This window comes from Protopterus annectens, chromosome 5.part0, assembly GCF_019279795.1.
Source record: "Protopterus annectens isolate FY-2018-M chromosome 5.part0, PAN1.0, whole genome shotgun sequence".
NCBI classification, from domain to species: Eukaryota; Metazoa; Chordata; order Ceratodontiformes; family Protopteridae; genus Protopterus; species Protopterus annectens.
In genome coordinates, this window is record NC_056735.1 from 274,895,592 (window position 1) to 274,921,833 (window position 26,242).

General features: G+C 45.0%; 1 protein-coding gene across 1 annotated transcript in view; it reads left to right on the plus strand.

The window, feature by feature from the left end:
- Window positions 1-26,242, plus strand: part of RRP1B (ribosomal RNA processing 1B) — a 1,940,580-nt gene that overhangs the window by 693,239 nt on the left and 1,221,099 nt on the right. The window contains exon 5 of the mRNA XM_044071827.1: window positions 4,976-5,037. Within this exon, the coding sequence (XP_043927762.1) occupies window positions 4,976-5,037 (62 nt within the window). The remainder of the gene's footprint in view (window positions 1-4,975; window positions 5,038-26,242) is intronic.

Here is a 26,242-nt window from a genome sequence, read left to right on the forward strand (position 1 = left end):
CCTTGGACAGAAATTTTCCTGTATGCTTTTCCACCCTTTCCACTAATATCTGGAGTACTTCTGAAGATTCAGAAGAATCTCCCAAGATAGTTGTGGTGACCGTCTTTTGACTCATGCAACCACGGTTGTCCTTTCTTTTGGAAATGGACAGGAACATGTACCACAGGTTTCCTTATAGACTGGCTGTACTCGCACAAGAAGAGAGATGTTTGATACACCCCAACATCAGTAGACTTCAGGTGACCGCCTGGTTGATAGGGTCTTAATTCGTTTTAGGCACCTGTTTACTCAGGACGTGCAGCAGGTACTAATGGAGGAAAGAAAATTTGCTACTAGAAAATCGTATATTAACAAGTGGAAAAAGTTCTCTAATTGGTGCTAACAACAGAACCAGCACCAATTCAGGTCTAATTGCTGTCTGGTTCTACAATATTTGTGTGAGTTACTATCCGAGCTTTCCAATTCCTTCATTAACGTTCAGTTATTGGACATTTTGGCATGTCTTCCCATGGATCATCCTCTTACAATGCAGTCTTGTGTCAAAATGTTCTTGAAAGGAGTTTTGCATAAGAGGCCTCCCAAGAAAACCAGTGGTCCCTCCTTGGGATCTTAATTTTGTGTTAGGGAGGCTAACACTTGCTCCATTTGAACCAACTAATCTGGCTAACTTGAGGTTCTTAACATGTTAAGTAGTTTCACTGATTACTGTGACCTCTGCAGAAAAGGTGTCTGAGTTGCAAGCTCTTATGGTGAGTCAACTCTGTCTCATTTTCTGTAAGGACAGGGTTTCTTTGAGAACTAATCTTTTTTATACCTTAAGTGGTATCCAGATTTTACTGTAAGCCAAACTATCCACCTCCTTGTTTTCTTTCCTGAACTGAAAATGAGACAGAGAGGATACTCCATACCTTTAATGTCCACAGACAACTCCTGTATTCTCTTCACAGAATTAAATCTTTCAGATCAATTATTTATTTATTGTGAATTTAAGATGACTTGTGTCAAAACAAACTATTTCCAAATGATTGTCTAAGGCTGTTGCCTTTTGCTATGCTCACCATAACCAGGGGCTTTTGTACTCTTCTTCCGTCTCCCAAATATAGTTAGCTAAGGTAATCTACCCATATAGCAAAGGCTACTGCAGCAGTGATCGATATGATGAACTTAGAGTTGTACCAGTAAAACTTGCTTATAACAGCAGATATTCGAAAGATTTAAACTACCATAGCCACTCCCTTCTTCAATCCCCCAGTTTTTTTTCTGTTTTATGCCAGGGTGTGGACATTTATTTTTTGTTTCTAGCATTGTCCTTTTAGGGCTCAGCCTTCCTCTGTCTGCTGGGAGTAAAGCAGTTAAGGGGTTTGTTCTCAAACTTTTCTTTTAGTCAGCTCAGCTTGAGCCCACCTGACAGTTTGGGTACATGGAAGGTGCCCTTAAGCTTTGGAAGCTGTCTTGCTGCTATAACCTTGGCGGAATTTAACCCATATCTGCTGTTATAGTAAGTTTTAATTACATAACTGTACTTTGTCCAGTAACCAGAAGAGGTGGGTTCCCTTCATAAATAATTTAATTGATAAGTTACACAATTCAGTGCTGAACGGAAGGCTAGAACTAAACCTTTATTTGAGGGTAGATGCCTGTAGCTTCCTTTGTTAGATAGGAAGCTGTGTTCTAGTTATAAAGAGATCATATTGCTCAACCTCCCAAGGAAGACTTATGCCAGGATACAGGAAAGGAAATTTCATTCAGTAGCTGATCCTCTGATTCAAGGGGAGGAAGCAGTATGGCTTCTTTTCTGGCAATGGAGCAGTGGATCAGCTTTGTCCTTTCGCATATTGGGAGGGGTCATGGAAATTAGCTGTTACTGTCTTACATATGTTTTTTTACTCTGGAGAAGGCATCTTACCTTGTACCCTGATATGTCTATGAAATGCTACAGCTATACACTGCTTCATGTCATTTGGCTCCTGCATTTGATGGGTAATAGTTGTGTGTGAAAAATTAATTTATGAAGGTGCTGCTGTGCTGTACTGGAACTGGACCCAAAGTCTTCTTAAGACGCAAAGTCTTGTTGGCTGTTTACTGCTGAATCAGAGCCTGGTTATTACACAGAGTGTTGCATGACTGTATTTGCAATCTGTTTAAAACATAGAGCCTTGCAACCTGCACTGATGAAAAAATATATCTTGCAGCACAATACTCTTTTACTGTAAGTACAGTTACTAATAAATAACTTATTCTTGTAACAAACGACACGTACTCTTCTCTCAGTTTGTAGCAGAAGTGTACAAAGGTTTACTTGTGATTAGTATGGAAGGTTATAAGTGCTTCTCCAATACAATATCTTGGAACAAGTGTGTTCCTACCACTACCTCTAACATAGCTGAATTTTAACAGTCTACTTATATTTTTCTTCTCACGCACTTTAGATCCTGTTTTCCTCTTGGTATCTTTTTTCTGTTTTATACGGAAACATTCACTGATGCTTTTCTTTTAAGACTTGTTTTTTAAGGAAATGTTTTATGATTGTCCTGTGAAACCATTTAATATTTACTTGTAAGCACTTGAGAATGCACGCAATATTTGTCTTCCAGAATTGTTTTCCTGCTGATTCTATAAAAAGCCATGTCCATTAACAGAAGTCTGAAAGGAAACCTCTGTGAGAACATGTCAAACTGTTGTACTTTTGAGGAAAAAACATGTCCATTAATAAACAGCTTTGTGAGAGCACGTATTGCTGAGTTTATAAGAAGCATGTCTATTAATAGATACAGTCAGAGCTGTGTCACAGTATGGATGCCCATTACATATTGCTAAGCTCTGTTTCTACATTTAAACCTGCTTTATTGTATGCCTCATTTATTTTGCATTTTTATAGCAGAATTTATTTGAACCTTTATTTATTGTTTAGCGCACTCTAACAGTGTGCATCTGTGTCTTTAAGCCCGATATCTTTAAAATTTGCATAGGACTGAAACCAGTGTATTATCTCCCTTCTTTTTTGTGATATTCACGGATAAGGTAACAAAATGCATCCAGAGTCTGTTTAGTGTCTAGTTAGAGTATTTGAGGTTGCATGTTTGTTTCATGGTTATACACCCTTATTCTTTGTTGCTTACAGATGGTGTCCTCTTAGCCTTAGGTGAATGTGATTTTCAGTTGTACATTAGAGCAGCTCATTGCTGTGTTTGCTTTGTTTTAAGGGGCTGGTTTGAAAACCAGCACCTCTAAATTAGAGCTCACTATTCTCTCCTAGGAAAAAATGGAGCTCCCTCTGTAAAGGATGGACAACAGCTATCTTAGAGTCTTCAGGTATCTTATTCAAACTTCATAGTTGGAATGGATCAGGAAATTTACCACCTGGCAGATTTAGTGGCAGCAGTACTGCATTGGATTTTGGAGGAAAATCAAGGGTTTTGCCTGAGTACAAAGTTCTCATTTTACTGGACAAATTGTGTCAGTTATATTTGTGGAATGACTTAAAGTATAAAATCACAGATGAAAAAAAAAAGCAGAAATGAGGTTCCTTTGCAGGGTAGCTTGATTTACTTATAGCTCAGCAGTCTTGGAGTCTCTTATAGTACAGCCACTCTCCTGCTCCTCTCGATCTGGGCTGAGACGAGCCAGTTGAGATAGTTTAGGCATCTTGTGTGGGTGCCACCTGTGCATTTCTACTTTTTCTTAGCATGCTTGAGAAAATCTGGAGGTCCCCCAGATTGAGCTGGAGTCTGCCTTTAAGGACAGTAAAGTATGGACTTTCGTGCTTAGCTTGTTGTCACTATAACTGTCTCATGGGCAACAATTTACAAAATGGATGGATGAATTCTTCTGCTGTTGAAAAAATGGAAGCTGGAGACTACATTCTTCTTTGTTGCCAGAGTTCTTGTTGAATGCCATATTGTAAAAGACCCTTTGGTTAAGGACATCCAACTGTTGCTCAGACTTGACCATAAGACCAGTGTCCACCTGCAACTTATCCATTTATATTAGGAATGCAGTGCAAAAGTGGTCATTCTGCCCAAACATGTATGGTTTGGGTGAATACTCCCACACACATATGCTTATTTCTAGCAGTTTTGTGATGTAATTTTGTAGTTTTGCATTTATTTTGTTTTTTTTTTTCCTCTGCATTTATTATGTTTACTTTGTGGACTTTCCTTTTGGCATAAGTCATGTGTTAAACCTGGATGGATCAATTCTGCACTCCTAAAATTAAAAAAAAAAAACAAACAAAAAAAAAACTGTGGGTTTTTGTATGTATATATATTTTTGTATGTACATACATAAATATATGTATAAGCAAGGTTGTTTGACCACATTAAGCAGTGCATGACACTTCTTTATTGTGGCTGTCTTGATTTTACACTAGCAGCACATCCAACTGAGCAGTATTTTATTTATTTATTTATTTTGTATTTGTTTACTGGGAAAGCCCAACTGGACAATGGTCCTATTTCAGCGGAAGCCCGGGGAGAAAAGCTCTGCATATAAGACAGAATCATAAAGTAAAATATCACAGGTACAGAAGAATAAAACTTTCATTTTGCATCAGTCAAAACTAAGATAACACTATAAATTGTATAATAAAATAGTGCAGTATAAAGGAAGAAAAGAGAACACCTTTAACAGTACAGAGAAAATAAAACTTTATGATAATGTTTGATATAGTAAGGTGGATGTCAAGTGTCTATACTTAGAAGAAGCAGGAATTGTTGAGAGGAATGAGAGATGAGACTTGCAAGATAAAGTGAGCTGTGTTGCCTATAAAATAAGGGAGGAAGGGGTGTTCACATTTGAAGTGCGAGAAGTAGAAGGAGTAAGGCTACCCTGGGGTATTACTGTTACAGTAATGTTAATCTGGGATGTTTGTTCTGCCTAAGTATTGAACTTATCAAATTGCTGTTTGTTTTATCATGTGCTTCTTTTTTAAGATTTACATTGCTAAATGTTTAATGCTGTTTCATTTGTCTTGTAGCTTTGTCGTTTTGTTTTCCGTCAATCTGTTGAAATCCTGAAGCAAAGTGGTTGGAGTGAGAGGTAATTGCTGTGTAGTATTTCACAGTATTTGTGTATTTGCCTGTTAAATAGTATTTTAGTGGAACGTTTGTAATTTTTTTTTCAACTATAGGCACGGGGTTATCCACATCCTCTGTGGCTGTTGGGTGGTCCCCTCAATGGATGAGGGGGAGCCACTCTTGTTGGTCTTGGGAGATGCAACAAGGAAGGCTTCCCTGTTGTGTCAGAATGTTGTGCCTATCCCTTTGGAAGCTGCTTCTGCAATGTAGAACACTGTTGGCACCATTTTCTATATAAAAGAAACAAGTGCACAAAACTAAACGTGTCTATTCCTCCTCAAATTTCCTTAGGAGTAGTTTACTCGGTCTAGCTCATGGCTTTATTCAGAACTTTGATCCTTCTTATGTATTACTTTCTTGAAAAAGAAAGAAGGATATCTCTTTTCTTGAAGAGATTCAAGATTTCTGAATCTGGACTTGAAGGTACAGATACAGGTTTTCTCCTCAGTTTTCTGATTCAGACTCTGAGGAGAGCTCTGTTTCTGATTCTCCTGTTGGGTTCCTCTCTCTCTTTGCGACTTTTTCCAGATTGTACCAGTATTTTCAGTGGGAGTACACAGAGGTTTTTGAGTCCCCCCAGAATATTTTGAGTTGTTACAAAAGGAATTTCCTGAACCTTCACCAATTCTTTAGCTTTGGAGAATGTGTGTCTCTGTGCCTGTAATTTTCCTGATAACCAGCCTGCTACCCCTAAAAAGGCAGATAGAATGTGTAACATTCCTCAGTCTTAACTTTTTTGTATGCTCTTCCTAAATCTGACTGAGCAGCTATAGTTTTAGTTAATCCTACTCCTGCCATACAGTTGATTTTCCTGTCCTACTCTTTCGGATAAGGAAGAGAAGATTATTGATGGGTACTGAAAAATAGTGTATACTTCTGCAACCTAATTGTCAGGCTCACATGTTGATGTTTGTTCTGAGCAATTGTGAAAGTATGAGGAATGTTTGGCTTGAAATGTCTTCTTGTCAGGAAAAATCTGCTTTAAATTAGTTTCTTCTGTTGTACTATTCATGCTGTCTGTTTACAGTGTGTGTTATGACTCTATTGATAATTCTTCTAGGGCTATGGCCTCTGGTACTGTTGTGAGGAAGTTTGCCTGGATGCATTCTCAGAACTTCCCAGGAGGATGTGAACCATGATATTTTTAAATTTTCTTTTGGATAGAGATTCACTTTTTTGCTTTTTTGCTGCAGAGGTGATCAAAAAATTTGATTAAAGGAGCAAGTTAAATCAAGGAATCTCTTAAGATTTTTCTGCCCTCCTTTTTCAAATTTTCCAAGGGATTCTCCATTTTTGACATAATGACAAGGTGTTCCAAAAAGACTTCAGGAACCCCCCAAACCCAGGGACAGTCCAACTAACCAGTTTGACTATTTAAGGGACTTTGTTCACTCCTGTCACTCTGGTAGTCCATTTTCCCTTCTAGAAAGTCTGAATCTCCACTTTTCCCTTTGGCAGCAGATAGTTTCAGACAAATGGGTTCTGAAGATCATTCATCAGGATTATAGATGGCAGTGAGAGGATATTTCTTCTTGCCATAGGGTTATTCCTCATCCTCCAGAACAGACTGTTTTATTTTCACTTGTACTTAATTGCATGCTGTTCCAGGCAGTGATGGAATTTGTTCCTCCTTCCTAAGTTGGGAACAGTTTTTGTTCAAGGATATTTTTAGTGCTCAACAAAGAAGATGCTAGGAGAACAGTTCTGAATCTTTCTTGTTAGACCTGTTTGTGATATCTCCTAACTTCTAAATGATGTCACTTTACAGTCTGTTACCCCTTTTCCTCTTTCAAGTTTCCTACTAAGACTGCATTTAAAAGATGCTTATTATCATATTCCTTTTCATCCAGACTTCAGGCATTTCTTAAGGTTTGTGTGTCTGGATCATTTTATTAGTTCTCTCCTTTACACTTTGGGCTTTGTATACCTTTCTGAATAAATAGACAGCACAAGCACAACCCCTCCTAATTTTAGTCTTCCTGCTGATTTTCTTGCAGCCTTAAATAACTAGGGGGATTCATAAAAATTCCCATAAAGTATAGAATGTGTGTACACTTAATATAATCTTTCTGAGTGAATAGACGGCACAAAAATGTGGTAGGGGTGTTCTTGTATGTAGATTGTGTAGGTGTTCATGAATCTGGCCTGTTTTTTTTTTTCTCATCAGATTCAACCTTTAGGTTATTGGAGCCAAAATCGAAGATGTGGATTCAGGCCGTGGACTCCTCTCCTACCCACAATCCCTCTCTTCCTCCAAATTATGTTGGATCTCATTTGCTATCTCATCGAAAAGGAGGTGTTTGTGAGGGCTCTGAAAAATAGTATCTGATATTGTTAATCCTCGTTCAGTCATTACGCATGGATATTGGTTCCGACCTCGGAACCGAGCCAGCCATTTCCCAAGCTCGCGTCAGCTACAAACTCTTGAGCTAAACTCTTACCCATAATCCCCCTCTCCCTGTTACCTCAGATTTCGTTTGCCGCATTGCCATTTGGTCGTGTCAAGCTGCTTTTCTTGAGCCAAGTATAGATATTTGTTGTCAGACTAGTCATATATATAACATTTTCTGTCAGAAAAGTTTCTGTTTTGTTGTCTCTTACCCTATCGCATTTAGCGACCATATTTATTGAGTTTTCTTCTCTTTACTCTGCACCTTTTACCGCGAGATATGTCTCCCTTACCATCGTTGATAATCTCTTCCTTTCTTCATAACTTCGGGTATTTTTTTGTACCATTGCTGGTACCCTTTCTACTTGTCCCCTTTTTTCTATCATGGCAGATAAAGGTAGTCCTGGATTCAAAAGGTGTTCTGATTGTGGACACAAATTACCTACATCACATGCACACTCTTTGTGCGTTTATTGCTTGGGTGTGTCTCACTTATCTGTTGACCCGCCCTGTGCTTTCTGTAAAAATTTTTCTAACAGAACCTTGTTGGAAAGGAAATATAAGTTGTTGCTGAAGGGACTTCTCAAATCTCCCTTTTCAGAGGCTATTTCTGGGTCAGAGGCTTCAACCCCTCCTAGAGCCCATAAGAAAATTTTGGATGATCCTACTAAGGCCAAGTCTTTGACTTTGTCCCTGGCTGGGGACTCCCAGCCAAGATCTTAAAAGGCTAAAGTTTCTGCTTCGGAGCTCACTCAGACCCAGTGCTTTCGGTGCCTAGACCTTCGGCACCATCAGTGATCTCTGCTCCATCAGTGATCCCTGCTCTGTCTTCTCCTGTAGCCTTTACTATATCGGCACCGAGAGGCTCCTCTGTTCAGACTATTACGACTACTGCATCGGCACCGACTGTTCAGTCGGCACAGACCTTGACCACGTCGGCTCCAACATCTTACTCGGAACCGACGTCTCAGTTATTGACTCCAATTTTCTCGGCTCCAGCTTCGGTACAGGCAACCACTTCGGCACCAATCCTTGTGTCAGTGCAGACCGTGACCTCGGCAACAATGATTACCTTGGTGCAGACACCCGTAGTCCAGTCTCTCTCAGCACAGTTGTTCTCGGTGCAGACTGTTGAGGTGGGCACCAAGCTTGTCTCTTTTGTGGACAGACCTGTTTCTCCCTCAGTTTCTGTGAGGTCCACTAGAAGCCTTTCTGAACATGTGTTGCATCTTGTGGATCAAGTGCTATTCTCCTCCTTTATTGCCTTTGAAGTCCATTGATATAGCACAGTCTTGCCCCTCTGTGGTTCCCTTTATGGATCTCACTAAGGAGCCGCAGTTGCCTTCGTGGCAGGAGAGTTTTGCTACGACCCAGGATGACAGTTGTGACATGCGTAATTTGCTGTTCCACAGCCATCCGGGGACTTGGAGTCAGCAGGCTGAGCCACTTAGGGGAGGAGTGACCCCTGTCCTGGACACTCGCCCGTCTTCAGGTGGACCAGCCTTTCAACTGATGGAGAAGGCTCTGGCTTCTGCTGACAAGACTGTGCTGTCTATCCCCCCCGCCCTCCTCTGGTACACTGTTTTCACAAGTCGCACCTAGCAGACACCGGATGCAAGGGCCTCAGGACATATTCCCACAGGAAACCCCTTTTCTGCTGTCTTCCCAGCTTCTCCCTCTGAGGAAGTCCACCGGAAAAGTTTGTGTAAGAGGAAGCACATGGACTCCACAGAGGAGTCCCTCACTCATGACACAGACTTTGATGAGGGGGAAGGATCCCCTCGGTCACCCTCTGAGGTATCCTTTGGTGATATCCTCGAAATCCTTAAACAGAGAGGTGACTGGCAGCCCTCTAATCAGACCTCTGAAGAGTCTGTGTTCCTGCAGGCCTTTCACGCCCGGCCCCCTACCTCCTGGATTACTCCACCTGTCAATGAACTTGTCTGGCTCATGGTGCAGTGTGCGTGGGAGGCTCCTGATACCTTTGAGGCTATTCCCCGTAGGCCAGATAAGATTTTTTTTCCCTCCTGCTACGGATCCTCATTGGTCTAAAGGTCTTCCTGTGGATGCTCTGGTGGTTTCGGCCGCAACAAAAAAGGATCTGGTGGAAGAAGAAAGCCAGACTGTCCATCCGCCTAACAAAGAGTTCTGGGCCCTGGACAGGATAGGGAAGCGCACCTTTGCATCAGCGACCTTTACTATCAGGTCCTTGAATTATATGGCACACTTTACCAGGCTTCAAAGGGATCTGATTTTTGAGCTCTCTCAAACCTTGGCTGGTGCCGTGTCTGATGAGGTCCGTGACAAAGTGGCCTCTCAGCTGGCCACCATTGAGTCAATATCTAACTCCTCTATGCGACTGATATCTCGCGCATCAGAAGGAGCAGCTAGAGCGCCGGGTTCAGCTGTGGTCATGAGACAACAAGCCTGGATGCACTTGTGTAATTTCGTAGAACCCTTTAAGGCTTCCTTTCTTAATGCTCCCATTGAGGCCTCTTCAGTGTTTGAACCCAAAGTTAAAAGCACAGTGGCCAGATGTGAACAGGACGGTAAGACCCTTTCTGCCGTAGGTGTCTGTTATTCTTCCCCTCAAAGTGCTTTCTCCAGAAACCAAAAGAGTGGGAAGATATGGTTCAAGAAATCTCAGAGTCCTTTCCATGACACACAGGCCGAGTTCTGCCCTAGAGGCAGAGGGGAAAATTCACAGGGAAGACGCTGCTTTCGGGACAGAGGGGGGCCGTGTAACCAGGGTTCCAGGGATTCTTTCCCTGGCCAGTCCTATCGGCGCTTCTGAAGAGCGGCCCAACTCCTTTCCTCTGGAGGTGGTTGGGGGGTCGTTTCTCCTTGTACCCTTCTGCCTGGCTAACCATCACCACCGATTCTTGGGTACAAAGGATTATAACCAGAGGTTATCATATCCCCTTCAATCTTTGTCTTGTCCCTTCAAAAAAACCTTCCTGACGTTCCACCCAGTCAAAGGGAAGAAGCAGCACTAGAGATAGAAAAGATGCTAAGAAAGAGAGTCATCCAAATAGTCCCTCCAGACCAGATAGGATCCGGATTCTACTCAAGACTATTTTTGGTGCCAAAAAAAACAGGGACTGGAGACCAATTTTGGATCTCAGTGTATTGAACAAGTTTATGAGAGTACAAAAATTCCAGATGGTCACAATACAGTCTATCCTTCCGCTTTTGGAAAAAGACGATTGGATGTGCTCTATAGATCTTCAAGATGCGTACTACCACATAAAAGTGGACAGGCCATCAAGAAGATTTCTGTGCTTCCGTGCGGGAGCCAGTCACTACCAGTTCAGAGTACTGCCCTTTGGACTTTCTACAGCCCCCAGAGTGTTCACAAAGTGCATGGCAGTCGTCACAGTTCACTTGCAACTACAAGGATTCCAGGTGTTTCCATACCTAGATGACTGGCTCATTTCCGCCCCCCACCAGACATCTACTGGAAGAAGCCCTGGCTTACTCTCTTCTCGCTGCACAAAGGCTAGGCATAACCATAAACTGGCAAAAATCCAATCTCACCCCATCTCAGTCCACAGAATTCATAGTGGTTATCTTGGATACAAAGAACTGCAGAGATGCCATTCCAGTGCACAGAATTCTAAGGATCAAACAACAACTGATCTCAATCCTTTCAAGGGAGAAATCCACAGCTCACTCTGTCCCACAGCTGTTGCGTTCCATGGCAGCCTCCATCACCATTGTCCCCCTGGCCAGGTTTCATATGTGGCTTCTACAGTGGCTACTGCTCACCCAATGATATCCTTTTCAGCATCCTCTTTCAGCCAAGGTTCGAGTAATCCACAGCAGACAGACTCAGCAGGTGCATTCTACAACCTCACGAGTGGTCCCTGAATCCCTTGATAGTGGCAGAGATCTTCCACCGCTGGGGCCGTCCTTGCTGCGACCTCTTTGCATCCCCGACCAACTACAAATGCAGCAACTACGTTGCCCTGATTCCCCCTCTGGGACAGTCACCCAGGGACGCTCTAGTCCACGATTGGCCCTCGGGTCTTCTTTATGCATTCCCACCTTTTCCCCAGTTTCTGAAGAAAGCCCATCGGTTGAAGAGCAAGGTGATCCTCATAGCACCATATTGGCCTTGTCAGATTTGGTTCCCCTTCTAGATCGACTGTGGATTCTCCATCCAACCCTGGAGATGATCTCACATCCGCAGAACCTGATCATCCCAACTTGGACAGCCTGAACCTCACAGCTTGGCTACTTCAATTCCCTTGATTGCCAGGCAGAATGATATTTCTTTACCAGTACGTGACATTCTCATTGCATCTCATAAGTCTTCCACTAGAATTACTTATCTAAGCAAGTGGAAAAGATTTACCTGTTGGCTGAAAGAAAAACAAGTAGATCCCTTCTCAGTACCAGTGTCGATAATACTAGAGTATCTGGCTGACCTTTTTCAATCGGCCTCTACCATTAGAGCTCATTCGGCTGCATTATCTAATTTCCATGAGGGTATCCAAGACTCCTCTCTTATGTCACACAAATTGTGCAAGACCTTCATAAAAGGTGTGAATCATCTGAAGCCACCTTTTAGAGAACCTATTCAACCATGGGATCTGTCATTAGTTCTACAAACTCTGACAATGCCACCCTTCGAACCAGCTTCTTCTTGCGACCTCAAATATTTGTCATGGAAAACCTTGTTTTTAGTCGCCGTTACTTCTGCCAGACGTATCTCTGAGCTTCAAGCTTTATGCATCAAGAGTCCATGCTTGATTTTTCGTAGAGATAGTGTCTTTGAGAACTAATCCTTCATTTCTGCCAAAAGTGATCTCTGAAATGTCCATTAATCAAACCATTGAATTGCCAGTTTTCTTTCCCAATCATTCAAACAGAGGAGAGTATTGCCTACATACCGTAGATATTCACAGGCAAATCCGCTTTTACTTGAACAGGACTAGGTCCTCTCGTAAATCTGACCAGTTATTTTTGGCCTATTCTGGACCTAGATTAGGAGTTGCTGTTGCTAAGATCACATTAGCTAGATGGTTGAAAGACTGTGTGACCTTCATTAATACACAACGTAATATTCCATTGCCTACTACCATGAAGGCTCATTCGACAAGGTCGGTGGCAACTTCTGCCGCCTTCCATGCCAGAGCTTCTTTACATGACATCTGTGCAGCTGCAACTTGGGCTATGCCTCATACCTTCATCAATCATTACAAATTGGATTTGGCCTCCAGGGGAAGAGCATCTTTTGGTTCTATGGTGCTCAGGAATGTCCTTCCATGAGAGCCTCACAGGAATAGAGGTAGCTGGGGACTCTGTCCCATGCGTAAGGAATGAACTAGGATTAGCAATATCAGATAAAGAAGATGTAATGGGATCCTATCTTGCCTAAATTCATAACTGATGGGTTCGGAGCTGATCCATCGGCTCCGACTCGGCCACTATACAATAGAACGAAGTCTCTAATTGGCTGGGCTACCCCTTATCCCAGAATGCACCACGCCTGCTTCCCCAGATCTCGTTTGCCGCTTTTCAAGCTAGACGTAGTCTCGACTTGGCTGGAGCTAAGTAGTGTTTTTGGTTACTTTTTTTTGGTCTTTTGACCTAGGGGTTTCTTCATAAATTTAACAAACAGCTGTTTTAACAGCTTTGTGTGTGTGTGTAAACTGTTTTTTGTGAGATTGGTATTTTTTCTCTGTTACCGGGCAAGGCCCGTTTGAGTTAGAGGGCCCTTGCCCTTATTTGTGTGGTTGCTGAAATTGTCTTACTGTATGTTTTTCTTCTTTAATACGTTAATTAGAGGGCTTCTGCCCGTTTTTGGTGTGCTGTATCTCGGGTCAGTCCCGTTTTGAGTCGAAGGGCTCGTGTCCTATTTAAGGTCTCGTTGTGGTAAAACATTAGTGGTGTGACAGGATGTCTAAAGAACAGAAGTCTGGGTTTAAAAAGTGCACCAAGTGTAATTATAAAATGTCCATTACCGATAGCCATGCTGTATGTGTATATTGTTTAGGACCGAAACATTTGCAGGAAACATGTAGTGTGTCATGCTTTTTTCTCTAGGGTCCTTCAAGAACGTAAAAATAAATTAATCCTTAAGGGCCTCATTAAGCCCTCCTTTGAGGAAGCTTTGGCTTCTCCTTCCTCTCCAGCTTCAAAAAAGAAAAGGTCGTCGGCTCCGACCAGTCCGTCCGAGCCGACATCCAAGAAGCACAGGTCGACCTCTTCTTCCTCAGCTCCAATGGCTTCGGAGCCTCGGGTGGAAGGGTCTGCCTCGGTACCTCTTTCCTCGACTCCATTGGTGTCGGAGCCGCAGGTTGGGGGATTGAGTGGCGAATCACCTGCTTCGGCTCCTTTGCTCTCTGAGCCATTGGAGGTGTACAGCTCAGACTCTCCTCCCTCGGCCCCGAAGTCTCGTTCGGCGCCGATACTTGTCCATACGGTTCCGGATCCGGTGCCGATAGTGTTGGAGCTGTTTCGGAGCCGGTCCCCTGGTCTTTCGGAGCCGAGAGAGAAGTCGTCTCGGCCCCCATCTATTTCCTCTAAATCTTCTAGGTTGTCTGACTCGAATTTGGACAGAGTTATCCAGAGGCTTTTCCAGTCCCCGGTTTTTGCAAAAATGGTCCCGGCTCCAGCCCACTCAGCTCCGGAGCCGATCCCCACTTCGACACATCTGATTCCTCCTCCAACCTCCTCGGAGCCGTTGGAGTCGGTGATGGTAGAGCAGAGCAGAGTCGTCCAGTCGGAGCCGAGACTCCCTCAGAGTCTCTCAGTTCCGACCATCATTCCTACCCTGTCCTCGGCATCAGGGTTCGGTACCGGGTCTTCCTCGGTCGGGGCTGAGGGGAACACTTTGGAACTGGTAGCTTCTGTGCCTAGTCTTCCCCTGGGAGCGTCGGCCGCAGGGATTCCCGGTACCGCCGTGGTCTCTCAGCCGGTACCCTCCGTAGAGTCTGGAGGTCCTGCCTTTGATGCCATTAGGAGTGCGCTGGCCACGTCCTTGCAGGCTCAGCAAGTCTCTACCTCACCGTCCCTAGACTTGGGAACTGGTGCTTCTGGTGTGCTTCATTCCCACGACAGCGGGGCCCCAGGGCCTGAGGATACCCCCTTGGGGGGTTCCCTTCTCCCGGGAGGTCCTTCTGAATCCGCTTCGGATGAACCTCCAAGGAAGAAATTGTGCAAGAGGAAGCACGTTGATTCCCAGGACGAGTCTATCACTTCAGATACTGACCTCGAGGATGCAGAGGGGTCCCCAAAATCGTCTTCGGATGACGTTTCATTCTCAGATATCCTTGAGATCCTGAGACAGAGAGGCGATTGGCAATCCAAAACCCCTTCTGCAGAGGAGTCGGTATTCCTCAAGGCTTTTGGGGCCCAGCCCTCCGCCTCCTGGGTGTCTCCACCCTTCGATGAATTGCTAGATTTAGTTTCTCGAAGGGTGTGGGAACACCCTGATTCTGTGGAACCGGTGCCCGCCAGGCCTAACAAGTTCCTTTCAGCCCCTCCTCAGAAGGAATTTTTGACCAAAGGAGTTGCAGTAGATGCGATGGTGGTGGCATCTGCCACTCAGCAGGACGTGGCAGAGGCTTCAACGTCTATTCACCCTCCTAATAAGGATTCCAGGAGCATGGATAGGTACGGGAAGCGTACCCTTTCTTCAGCGGCCTTTACCCTGCGGTCGCTGAATTATCTTTGTCATTTCACCAGGCTCCAAAGGGACCTCCTCAAAGAGTTAGGAGAGTCTCTTACGGGTAACCTTCCTGAGGCGTTAGCCCAGACTGTTGTCGCCCAGATGACTACCCTATCTTCGATAGTCAACTCGTCCATGAGGCTCATCTCATATGTGGCCGAAGGGGCGAGTAGAGCAGTGGGAACAGGCGTGGCTCTTAGAAGACACGCCTGGTTACGCTTCTGTCCCTTTGCGGAGGCTTTTAAGTCTTCCTTCACAGACGCCCCTTTTGATGGGTCCTCCCTGTTTGGACCCAAGGTGAAGGACGCACTGACTCGGTGCGAGCAGGAGGGCAAGACCTTGACTGCCGTGGGGGCCTGTTTTTCTGCTCCTTCTAGACCTTACCCCAAGGCCCAGAGAGGAGGGAAAATGTGGTTCAGGAAATCTCAAAGGTTTTTCCCTACTCCACTGAGTGATCCCCCCTCTAGAGGCAGGGGAGGGGGGAATTCAGGAAGACGCTGCCCCAGAGGAGGCAGAGGCCTCCATAACTCTGGAGACCGCGATTCCTTTCGTGGTCCATCCTACGCTCCCCATCCCTGAGACGTGGCCCGACTGCGCATCTCCGGAGCCAGTCGGGGGTCGTTTTGCGGAACACCCAAAGGCTTGGCAATCTATCACCAAGGATCAGTGGGTGCTCCGAACCATAACTGGAGGCTGTTTCATCCCTTTCATAAAACCCCCTCTTCCTATCATGAAAATCCCGGATGTGCCACCCAGTCAGCGGGATCAAGCAGCGGTCGAGGTCTCAAAGCTGCTAAGAAAAGGAGTCATCCAGCCTGTCCTCGCAGACCAGATCGGATCAGGAATTTACTCAAGATTATTTTTGGTGCCAAAAAAGACAGGGGACTTAAGGCCCATTTTGGACCTCAAATCATTAAATCGCTTTGTAAAGAAATCCAAATTCCGAATGGTCACCCTTCAGTCCATTCTCCCGTTATTGGAGAAGGATGTCTGGATGTGCTCTATAGATCTCAAGGATGCTTACTATCACATCCTGATAAGTCAAGAGTCCAGGAGTTACTTACGCTTCCGCCTGGGAACCAAGTCATTTCCAATTCCGAGCTCTGTCCTTTGGTCTCACCACAGCCCCCAGGGTGTTCACCAAGTGCCTGGCAGTAGTGACAGCTCACTTGAAGTCAAGGATTCCAAGTGTTTCCCTATCTAGACGACTGGCTCCTTACTGCCACCACCAAGCAACTATTAGTTCGGGCGCTTATGACCACAGTCAGTTTGGGTCATTCACTAGGAATCACGTTCAATTGGAAAAAATCTGTGCTGCAGCCATCTCAGCGTATTACCTTTATAGGCGCAGAGTTAGACACAAGAAAAATGCGGGCATTCTTGCCAATAGAAAGGATTCAGGTCCTGCAGTCTCAGGTTCAAACCTTGTTACCCAGATCACGAGTTCAGGCCAGATTGATTCTGCAGTTATTGGGCACGATGGCCTCGACCATTCTTCTAGTCCCTTTAGCCAGGCTGCACATGCGGGTGCTGCAATGGCTACTGTCGGTTCAATGGTCTTTTCAGGCTCTCCCCTTGGACCATTTGGTCCAGATTACGGAAATTTGCCGTCGGTACCTACGTTGGTGGTTGCTTCAGTCCAATCTGGACCAGGGGCGACCCTTTGCCCTTCAGCCTCCTGTCGCCACGGTGACCACGGACGCCTCCCAGTTAGGGTGGGGGGGCATTATCTGGATAGGTCTGTCCAAGGTACGTGGCAGGCTCACGAAGCATACTTACATATCAGTATCCTGGAAATGAGAGCAGTGCTACTGGTGCTGCAAGCACTTCATCATGTTCTTCCCCGGGGCACCATTGCGATCCTATCCGACAACATGTCGGTAGTCTGGTACATAAACAAGCAAGGCGGAACTAGGTCCTACCCTCTTTGCCGAGAGGCCATGAGAGTGTGGCATTGGGCGATTTCTACCCAGCGTTTCCTAGTGGCAACGCACATTCCGGGGAAATCGAATGTGATTGCAGACAGGCTAAGCAGGACCCTTCTGTTGCCCCACACGTGGTCTCTCAACGACAGTGTGTCTGCAAACATTTTCGCCAAGTGGGGTCTCTCTTGTTGCGACTTGTTTGCCAGCCCTCACAATGCAAAATGCAGGGAGTTCTTTACTCCGACTCCCTCTCAGGGGCAGATTCCCAGGGACGCTCTAGCTCACAGTTGGCCCTCCGGTCTACTTTACGCCTTCCCTCCGGTTCCCCTTCTCCCGAAGGTGATACAGAAGGCGATTTATCTGGGAAGCGAGATGATTCTGATGGCACCACACTGGCCTCGTCAGGTTTGGTTCCCCTTCCTTCTGAGGTATGCGGTGGAGGGCCCATGGCTTCTGGACCTGGTGCCCGATCTGTTAACTCATCAGTTGGGTCAGTCTCATCCATCCCTCAGGTCCTTGAGGTTGGCCGCCTGGTTACTCCACTTCCAACCTTAGTCAGAGATAACTCTCTTTCTCCAGACGTTATCCGCATTTTGTCCTCTTCTCACAAACCTTCCACTACAAAACTGTATTTCAGCAAGTGGAAGAGGTTTGCTGTTTGGGCCCATCAACGAGGTATAGATCCCCTTACCGCCCCAGTACCTCAGGTTTTAGAATTCCTAGCTTCTTTGTTTTATTTGGGCTCTTCAGTTTCCACAATCAAAGTCCAACTGGCGGCTATCTCTAATTTTCATGTCTCCTTTGAGCCTTCCTTAATGGCAAACAGGCTTTGCAAATCCTTCCTTAAAGGGGCGTGGCTCCTTCGGCCCCCAATAGCCCATCCTGTGCCTCCTTGGGACCTGAATATGGTTCTAGCTTCTTTAACTGCCCGCCCTTTTGAACCAGCAGCTACTTGTGATATGAAATTTCTATCTTGGAAAACTGCCTTTTTGGTGGCAATAACCTCTGCCAAGCGGGTCTCAGAGCTTCAGGCCCTCTGTTCTAGTCCTCCTTATTTGACCTTTCACAAAGACACAAATCCCTCTTTCTTACCCAAGGTAGCATCCCCCTTATGCATTCAACAGTCCTTGGAGCTTCTTGTGTTTTTTCCCAAATTCTCCAATAACGCAGAATACATTTTCCATCAGTTGGATGTTCATAGACAACTGCGTTTTTACTTAAGTAGGACCAATCAGACATGAAAATCAGATCAGCTGTTTGTGTCCTTTGCAGAAAATAGATTGGGTCAACCGGTGGCTAAAACCACCATAGCCAAATGGATTAAAGATTGCATCTCCTTCATTTATTCACAGTCGGGGAAAGAGCTACCATTCCCAATCAAGGCTCATTCTACCAGGGCGATGGCTACTTCTGTAGCATTCCACTCCAAGTTATCGATAAATGATATCTGTGCGGCCGCTACCTGGACTTCTCCGCACACTTTTATTTCTCATTACAAGATAGTTGTGGCTTCTCGAGGTAGAGCTTTTTTTGGTTCCACAGTTCTCAGGAGTGTTTTCCAATGAGCCACCCGGGAGTTAGGTGCTAGGGATGCTGTCCCATCAGTTATGAATGTAGGCGAGATAGGATCCCATTACATCTTTTAGTTATGTACTTACCATAACTTCGGATGTATGGGATCCATCTCGCCTACATTCATACATACCCGCCCTCCTTCCCCCTTCCCATTGGATTTAGAGGAAATGTTGCTTCTAATGAGTTCTTTCTCTTGAAGGACTTTAGTTTGTTACAGTTGCTGTTATGTTTTCTGTGTCTGGATGTAGGTATGAAAGTGAACAAACAAGATCTGGGGAAGCAGGCGTGGTGCGTTCTGGGATAAGGGGTAGCCCAGCCAATTAGAGACTTCGTTCTATTGTATAGTGGCCGAGTCGGAGCCGATGGATCGGCTCCGAACCCATCAGTTATGAATGTAGGCGAGATGGATCCCATACATCCGAAGTTATGGTAAGTACATAACTAAAAGTTATGTCTTACCATAACGTTCCATCTGTATTGTTGATCCTCGTTTAGTCATTACGACCCTCCCTCCTTCCCCCTCCTGTGGCTTCTAGTGGATCTCACCATCCGGTTCTCTTAGGTCATTTGACCAGAGGTAGCCTCTACCTTCTTTTGACTTGCAAACTCAATCTGAGGGAACAGGGAGGGGGGGGTTATGGGTAAGAGTTTAGCTCAAGAGTTTGTAGCTGACGCGGGCTTGGAAAATGGCCTGCTCGTTTCCAAGGTCGGAACCGATACCCATGCGTAATGACTGAGTGAGGATCAACAATACAGATGGAACGTTATGGTAAGACAGAACTTTTTTTCATGTGTTTAATTTCTTCTCTTTGTGCCACTTTAAGCAATTTCTTTCCTCTTTCACCACCCCTGTTAAAATCTATATAAATGTTAAAAAAAAAAAAAAAAAAAAAAAAAAAAGTCTACTATCTATATTTAGTCATAATCCCTTCTTACCCAGTTAACTTAAATCATCTTTATTTATAATCTGATGTCAATTTTCAATTGTTTCTCCACCTGTGGGTTCCAGATCCGACCAGGCTGCTTTCCAAGCTGAAGATTCAAAGCTCGAGCCCCTCCTCTCTCTCCCATAATGCCTCATTCCCCCAGATTACCTCAGATCTTGTTTGCCGCTAATATGATAAGCATCGAGGTTGCAGCGCTAGAGCGCCTTCCAGTTGTTTAGTAGATATTTTTTGTAATTCAGCTTTTATCAGTTCCTGTTTCTGACTCTTATTGTTTTCTCTCTGTTCAGTTCTAGTTTTCTTTTTGGGTTTTAAAAGTTAAGGAAAAGTAGTAGCTTGTACTTCCGTTCCTGCGTGTTTCTTCTGTGTGGTCTGGTCTTTCTGCTCCTTTTCTTCTTTCTCTATTCTTTTTCTAGGTCTCTATCTGTTTAGGTTTATCATGGCTGCAAAACCTGACATACTTTTGGGTTTCAAAAAGTGTACTTCCTGTGGGTACAAGATTCCATTATCTGATGCCCACAGGGAGTGTGTGTACAGTTTAGGTCCAGCTCATTTATATAGTTATTGCTGAGTGTGTGAGGGAGTTGATCTGCTTGTATTGGCGGACTGCAGAACAAGCTGGTGCTTAAGGGGTTGCTTCCTTCTGCTGCTGCCCCTACTCAGCCACCTACTTCAGGGGCTCAAACCCTTGCTAAGAAGCACAAGGAGGCCAGTGACCAGAGAAAACATTCCTCTGAAAGGTCCTCCTCTGAGCCGCCAAAAAAGACGCCTAAAGCATCTGATCCAAGGCCTTGAGATCCGACTGTCCTGGGTTTTTTCCCTTCAGCTCCCAGTGCTTCCATTGCTACCTCAGAGCCAGATGTCTCAACACAGAAGTCTTCCTGTCAGAGACTTCCCCCAAAAGAGTGTTCAGGCCACCTGCAGCATCCTCCTCTGTCGGGTCTTCCTGGAGCTTATCCAAGCATGAGGTGGATAGATTGCCGAGGAAATTTCTAAAGGCACAGATTCAGATGGGAGTTTTGCCAGATCTGTCCCCTTCTGGATCCATGAGCAGACATTCTCCATTCTTAACTCTGTCCCCTGGCTCCTTCTCTGATCTGACATTCTGCTTTGGAGTTTTTAGATCCAATGGCCCTAACACTTGGGACGTCGGATCCAGTAGCGGTTATTACTTCCAGTCTGACCACCTCCCTGATTCACTCAGCTGTGACAGTGTCACGGCCCAGTGAATCTCTGAGTCGAAGCATAAATGTTGGATCCAGGGGATTTGCTTCCACTCGGATGTTTTCAGAGCTTTTGCTTCCTCTCAGAGCCTTGGCATTCAACAGCTTGGCTCTGACTCCCCTCTTGGAGCGGAGGATTGCAGGGGCTCCAGAGAAGTCTGCTGCAACAGCTTCGTCTGTAGAGTGGTGGCTGTCAGGTCTTCGTAGTCTTGTCTGCTTTTGAGGTGGTGAAGCTGGTCCTGTCCCATCCTAGGGGACTCTGGTTCTCCCTCCATCGGACCCGATCTCTACCTCCACGGAGTCTATGCCTGAGACCTCTCATCTACCAATGGGGACAGCCTGTGGTTTAAAGCCTTCAGTCCTTCCCTACTGTGGATCTCCAGATTTCTTCCAGTATCTCCCCTGAGTATCCCACTGGTGAGATCCCTCGGAAAAAGTGTAAGAGGAGACACTTGGATTCCCTGCAGAAATCTTCACTGCTGACACTGACTTCAAGGTAGGGGTGGGGTCCCCTAGATCTCCACCCAACAGGTGTAAACATCTTATCATTCTCCATCAGAAGGGTGGATGGTCCTCCCAAAACCCAGCCCAGAGGAGACCGTGCTTTTGGAGGCTTTTGGCACAGGCCCATCTAGATCCTTGGTGCCCCCCCCAGCAAATTCTCTTATTGACTTAATTTCTTCCAGGGAATAGAAGGACCCAGACAGTGTACAGCCCATACCCAGGTGGGCTGACAAGATCTTAAGCACTCCCTTAACAAACTCCATTGGATGGAAGGGATCCCAGTTGATGCCATGGTTTTCATGGCAGGCACCAAACAGAAGCTTTCTCCTCCAGAATGGCCACTCGTCAGTCAATATCGAATTCATCTGAGGTTAATTTCTCATGCTGTGGAAGGCACCTCTAGGGCAGCTCGTTCAGGCATTTGCCATTAGGCATCATGCCCAGATGCAGTTGTTTGACTTTGCGGAACCCTTCAAGGCATCATTTGTCAGTGCACCTTTTTATTGGTTCATCATTGTTTGGCCCCACAATTCGAGACGCACTGTCCGGAACAAGAACGCTGTAATGACCGTGACTGCCTTTGGAATCTGGTTTTCTACACCACAAAGATCCTTCTCCTGGAATCAGCTTGGGTGAAAAAACTGTAGTTCAGGAAATCTCAGGGTCCTTTTCAGGAAGCTCAGGGAGACATTTCCCCCTTTGCCTCTAGAGGAAAAAGTTATAGTGCTGAACGCTGTCCCTGAGGCAGACGGGCTCTGTGAAATCAAGGGTCTTGCGATTCCTTTTTGGACAGACCCTTTCAGCGCCCCTGAAGGGTTGCCTGACTGCTCTTCTGTGGAAGCAATCAGGTGGGGTGCTTATCCTTCCACCCAGAAGCCTGGATAGCCATCACAAATCGATGGGTGCAAAGGATCATAGCTAGAGGCTACTCTATTCCTTTTTTAACTGTTCTCAATCCAAAGAATTAACTCCCAGATGTTCCACCAATCAAAGGGAGACATCAGCAGTAGAAATTACAAAGCTGCTTCAAAGAGTCATCCAGGAAGTCCCTCCCGATCATGTCTGATCGGGCATTTACTCAAGGTTCTTTTTAGTACCAAAAAAGACAGGGGATCTAAGGCCAATTTTGGACCTAATATAGCTGATCAAGAAGGTGAAGAACTCCGTTAAGGATGGTCACGGTCCAGTCCATCCCAGCTTTTCTGAAGATGCACGACTGGATGTGTTCAATTAACCTGAAGGACGTGTACTATCATATCAAGATGAACAAGTGCTCTAGATGGTATCTTCATGTTCAGGCTGGGGGGGCAGTCATCATCAGTTCTGGGCATTGCCATTTGGTCTTACCACAGGCCCCAGGGTTAACAAATATATGGTAGTAGTTGCAGTTCATCTCAGACTGCAGGGATTCCATGTCTTTCCTTATCTGGATGACTGGCTCCTAACTGCTTTGACTGGGCATCTGCTTATTCAAGTCAGAGACTACCTGTTACGGCTTGCTCCCATTCTAGGCATAACAGTCAAGATGCAAAAGTCACAACTGCTGCCGGTTCAGCTGATAGACTTTATCAGGGCATGTTTAGACACAAACAGAGCCATGGCTTACCTACCTCCAGACAGAGTGTCGACCCTCAGGAACCATGTCTCCCAGATTCTAGCAATGATCAGTCCTCTAGCAAAATTGGTGCTCAGGGTGTTGAGCTCAGTGGCTGCCACAATTACCCTATTACCAGCTGCATCTTTACACATGCAAATACTTCAGTGGACATTGTCACACACTGAATCATCCCATCAGGCTATCGCAAGTATGCAGCGACTCTCCTATGGTGGTCACACTCCTTAGAAGTCACCTAAGGCTGTCATTGTGTTCTCTCTCCACCAAACACCATGCTGATAATGGATGCCTCCCAGACAGGGTGGGGGCATTTTCTGGGACGGACGGTCCAAGGCACATGGACATCTCAGGAGACCAATTTGCATATCAGCGTCCTAGAGATGAGAGCGGTTATTCCAGTGTTGCAAGCACTACATAGCTTTCTCCCTCTAAAGACTATTGCGATCCACATGGACAATATTTCTGTAATGCGATTCATCAACAAGCAAGGAGGAACCAGATATTACCCACTGTGTCGAGAAGCAGTGAGAGTGTGGCAATGGGTGATCTCTACCAACCTCTTTCTAACTGCAATGCACATTCCTGGGGAGTCCAACATTCTAGCAGACAGGCTCTGCAGAGGTTTACTGATGGCTCACTCATGAGTGGTCACTAAATCAGTCAGTGGCAAACATGATTGTCCTCCAGTGGGGTCAGCCTTGCTGTGATCTCTTTGCGTCCCCCCTCAACAACAAGTGCAGCAGGTTCTTTGCCTTGATCACCCCCCCCAGGGGCAGTCACCAAGAGGTGCCCTAGTCCATGCTTGACCCTCCAGTCTACTTTATGCATTTCCTCTGTCACCTCTGCTCTTTGAAGTAATTTGGGAATCAAAGTAATCCTCATTGCTCCCTTTTGGTTTCGTCAAGTCGGGTTTACCTTCTTTTGGTCGCACCTGGTTTGCCCTGCTTGGACACTGGAACTTCTGCTAGATCTACTTGTCCCATCCCTCACGGCATACTCACCCGGATCTTCAAGGCCTTAAACTGACTGCATGGGTTCTCCAGTTCCAGTGATGGTTAGACATTCCAGGCTTCATCCCCAGTCCAAAAAAATTCTGATTTTTTTTTTTCCACAAGTATTGACCGGAAAGATCTAGAAGAGGAAATGGAAGAGATTTTCCATTTGGGCTCAACAGGATTTTATTGACCCCTTTACAGCTCCTGTCCCAGTAGTGGGTTTTCTGGCTTTTTCCATGGTTAAAGTTCATTTGGTAGCTATTTCAAATTTTCACGTTGGAGAGAATTTTGCGCCTCTAGCGTCATCAAAACTTTGTAAGGCCTTCCTCAGAGGTACCTTTTTGCTTCACTCTCCAGTCAAGGACCCTACTCCTTCTTGGGACCTGACCTTGGTATTACAGGTGTTAGTGCTTTCTTCTTTTGAACTGGCAGCTAAAGTTTATTTGAAGTTTCTGTCTTGGAAGACTGCCTTTTTAGTAGTCATTTCTTCAGCAAAGAGAGTTGTAGAACTGCACGCCTTTTCATCTAAACCTCATAATTTAATTTTCCATGAAGACAGAGTATCTGTTCGGACCAATCCATCCCTTTTACTGAATGTTGCTTCTGAAAACAATATGACTCAGTCTGTCAACCTACAGGTTTTCTTTCCCAAATTTCAGAACAAAGGAGAATACATGCTACATCTTCTGGATGTCCATAGGCAGTTGCATTTTTTATCTGGACAGGACCAAATCTTTCAGGAAACCTTATCAATTGTTCATATTTTTTTCAGATGTTAAAAGGGTCAACAGTGGCCAAACTGACCCTGGCTAAATGGCTAAGACATTGCATCACCTTCTTTTATTCTTTGAAAGGTATCCCTTTGCCTGGACCTATCGAAGCCCATTCTATGAGATCCATGGTGACTTCTCAAGCTTTTAGTTTTACAGTGTCAATTGATGGTATTTGTGCCACTGATTCCTGGTCAAGTTCCCATACTTTTATTACACATTATAAATTAGACATTACTTCCAGAAATAGGGCTGCCTTTGGCTCTGCAGTGCTCCTGAATATCCTTCCATGAGGGTCACCTTAGGTTATTGTAGCTGAGGACTCTGTCCCACAGGTGGAGAAACAAAGGAAAATTGACAACATGAGGTAAAGAAGTTATGTTCTTACCACAACGTTCTGTTTGTGTTGTCTATTTTCATTCTTCCTCCACTTTCCTGCCATCCTTCCCCCGGTCCATTAAATGTCACCCATTCTGCTTGCAGTCACCAGCAGTATACAGTTAGCCTGGGATCTGCAAAACAAGAACCAAGTGTGTGTCAACATTTACCTGGGGATTTCAGTCAGGCCAAACTGAAACCGATGCTACCAAACTACCAACAGTATGTAAACTTTTCTACAAGGGGTGAAAACACACTTGATCAAGTGTACTCAAATATCAAACAAGCATTCAAGGCAGTCCCCCCACCCCCATCTTGGTAGCTCAAATCACATTTATATCCTGCTTATCCCCGCCTGTAAACTAGTGCTAATAAGGGGGAAATGTATGTATGTATTTATTTTACATTTGTAAAATCTTTCAGGAAGCAAATAAGGATCTGGCCTGAAAGTGCTGTCTCAGCTCTGCAAGACTGCTTTGGGTACACTGACTGGGAATCTATTTAAAGAGGCTGCCACCACAAATCAATGTATTCATTTGGATGAGTATACCTGAAACGGTTGTGGGATACATCACAAAATGTGTTGAGGATGTTACTACCCTGAAGGATGTAACCATCAGAGCCAAGCAAAAACCCTGGCTCACTAGTGAAGAATACAAATTACTGAGAGCATGTAATGCTGCCTTTAACTGAAGACAAAGAGGCTTTGAAAAAGGCCAGGGCTAACTCGAACAAAGGTGTGAGAGTAGTAAAACGGGCCTATAGTCTACCAATACAGAGACACCTCTCTGACCAGAAAGACATCTGTGAAGAGGGATCCAAAACATCACAGACTGTAAGTCTCCATCCACTCGATGTGATGATAACCCAGACTATTTAAACAAGCTAAACATCTTCTTCAGCAGATTCGAGGAATCAAATAGAACATCACCAGAGAGACTACCCACAGATGAAGATGCCACATCGGTATGCCTCAACCTGGAAGTAGTATGCAAGAACCTACATAGCTTTCATCCGGGGAAAGCAGCTGGTCCAGATAAGATCCCAGGGAAGCTACTTAAAAGCTATGCTTATCAGCTGGCACCAGTCTTTACAGACATTTTCAGTATATCTCTCAGCTAGAAAAAAGTGCCCAAATGCTTTAAGATCACTGATGTCATTCCTCTGGCCA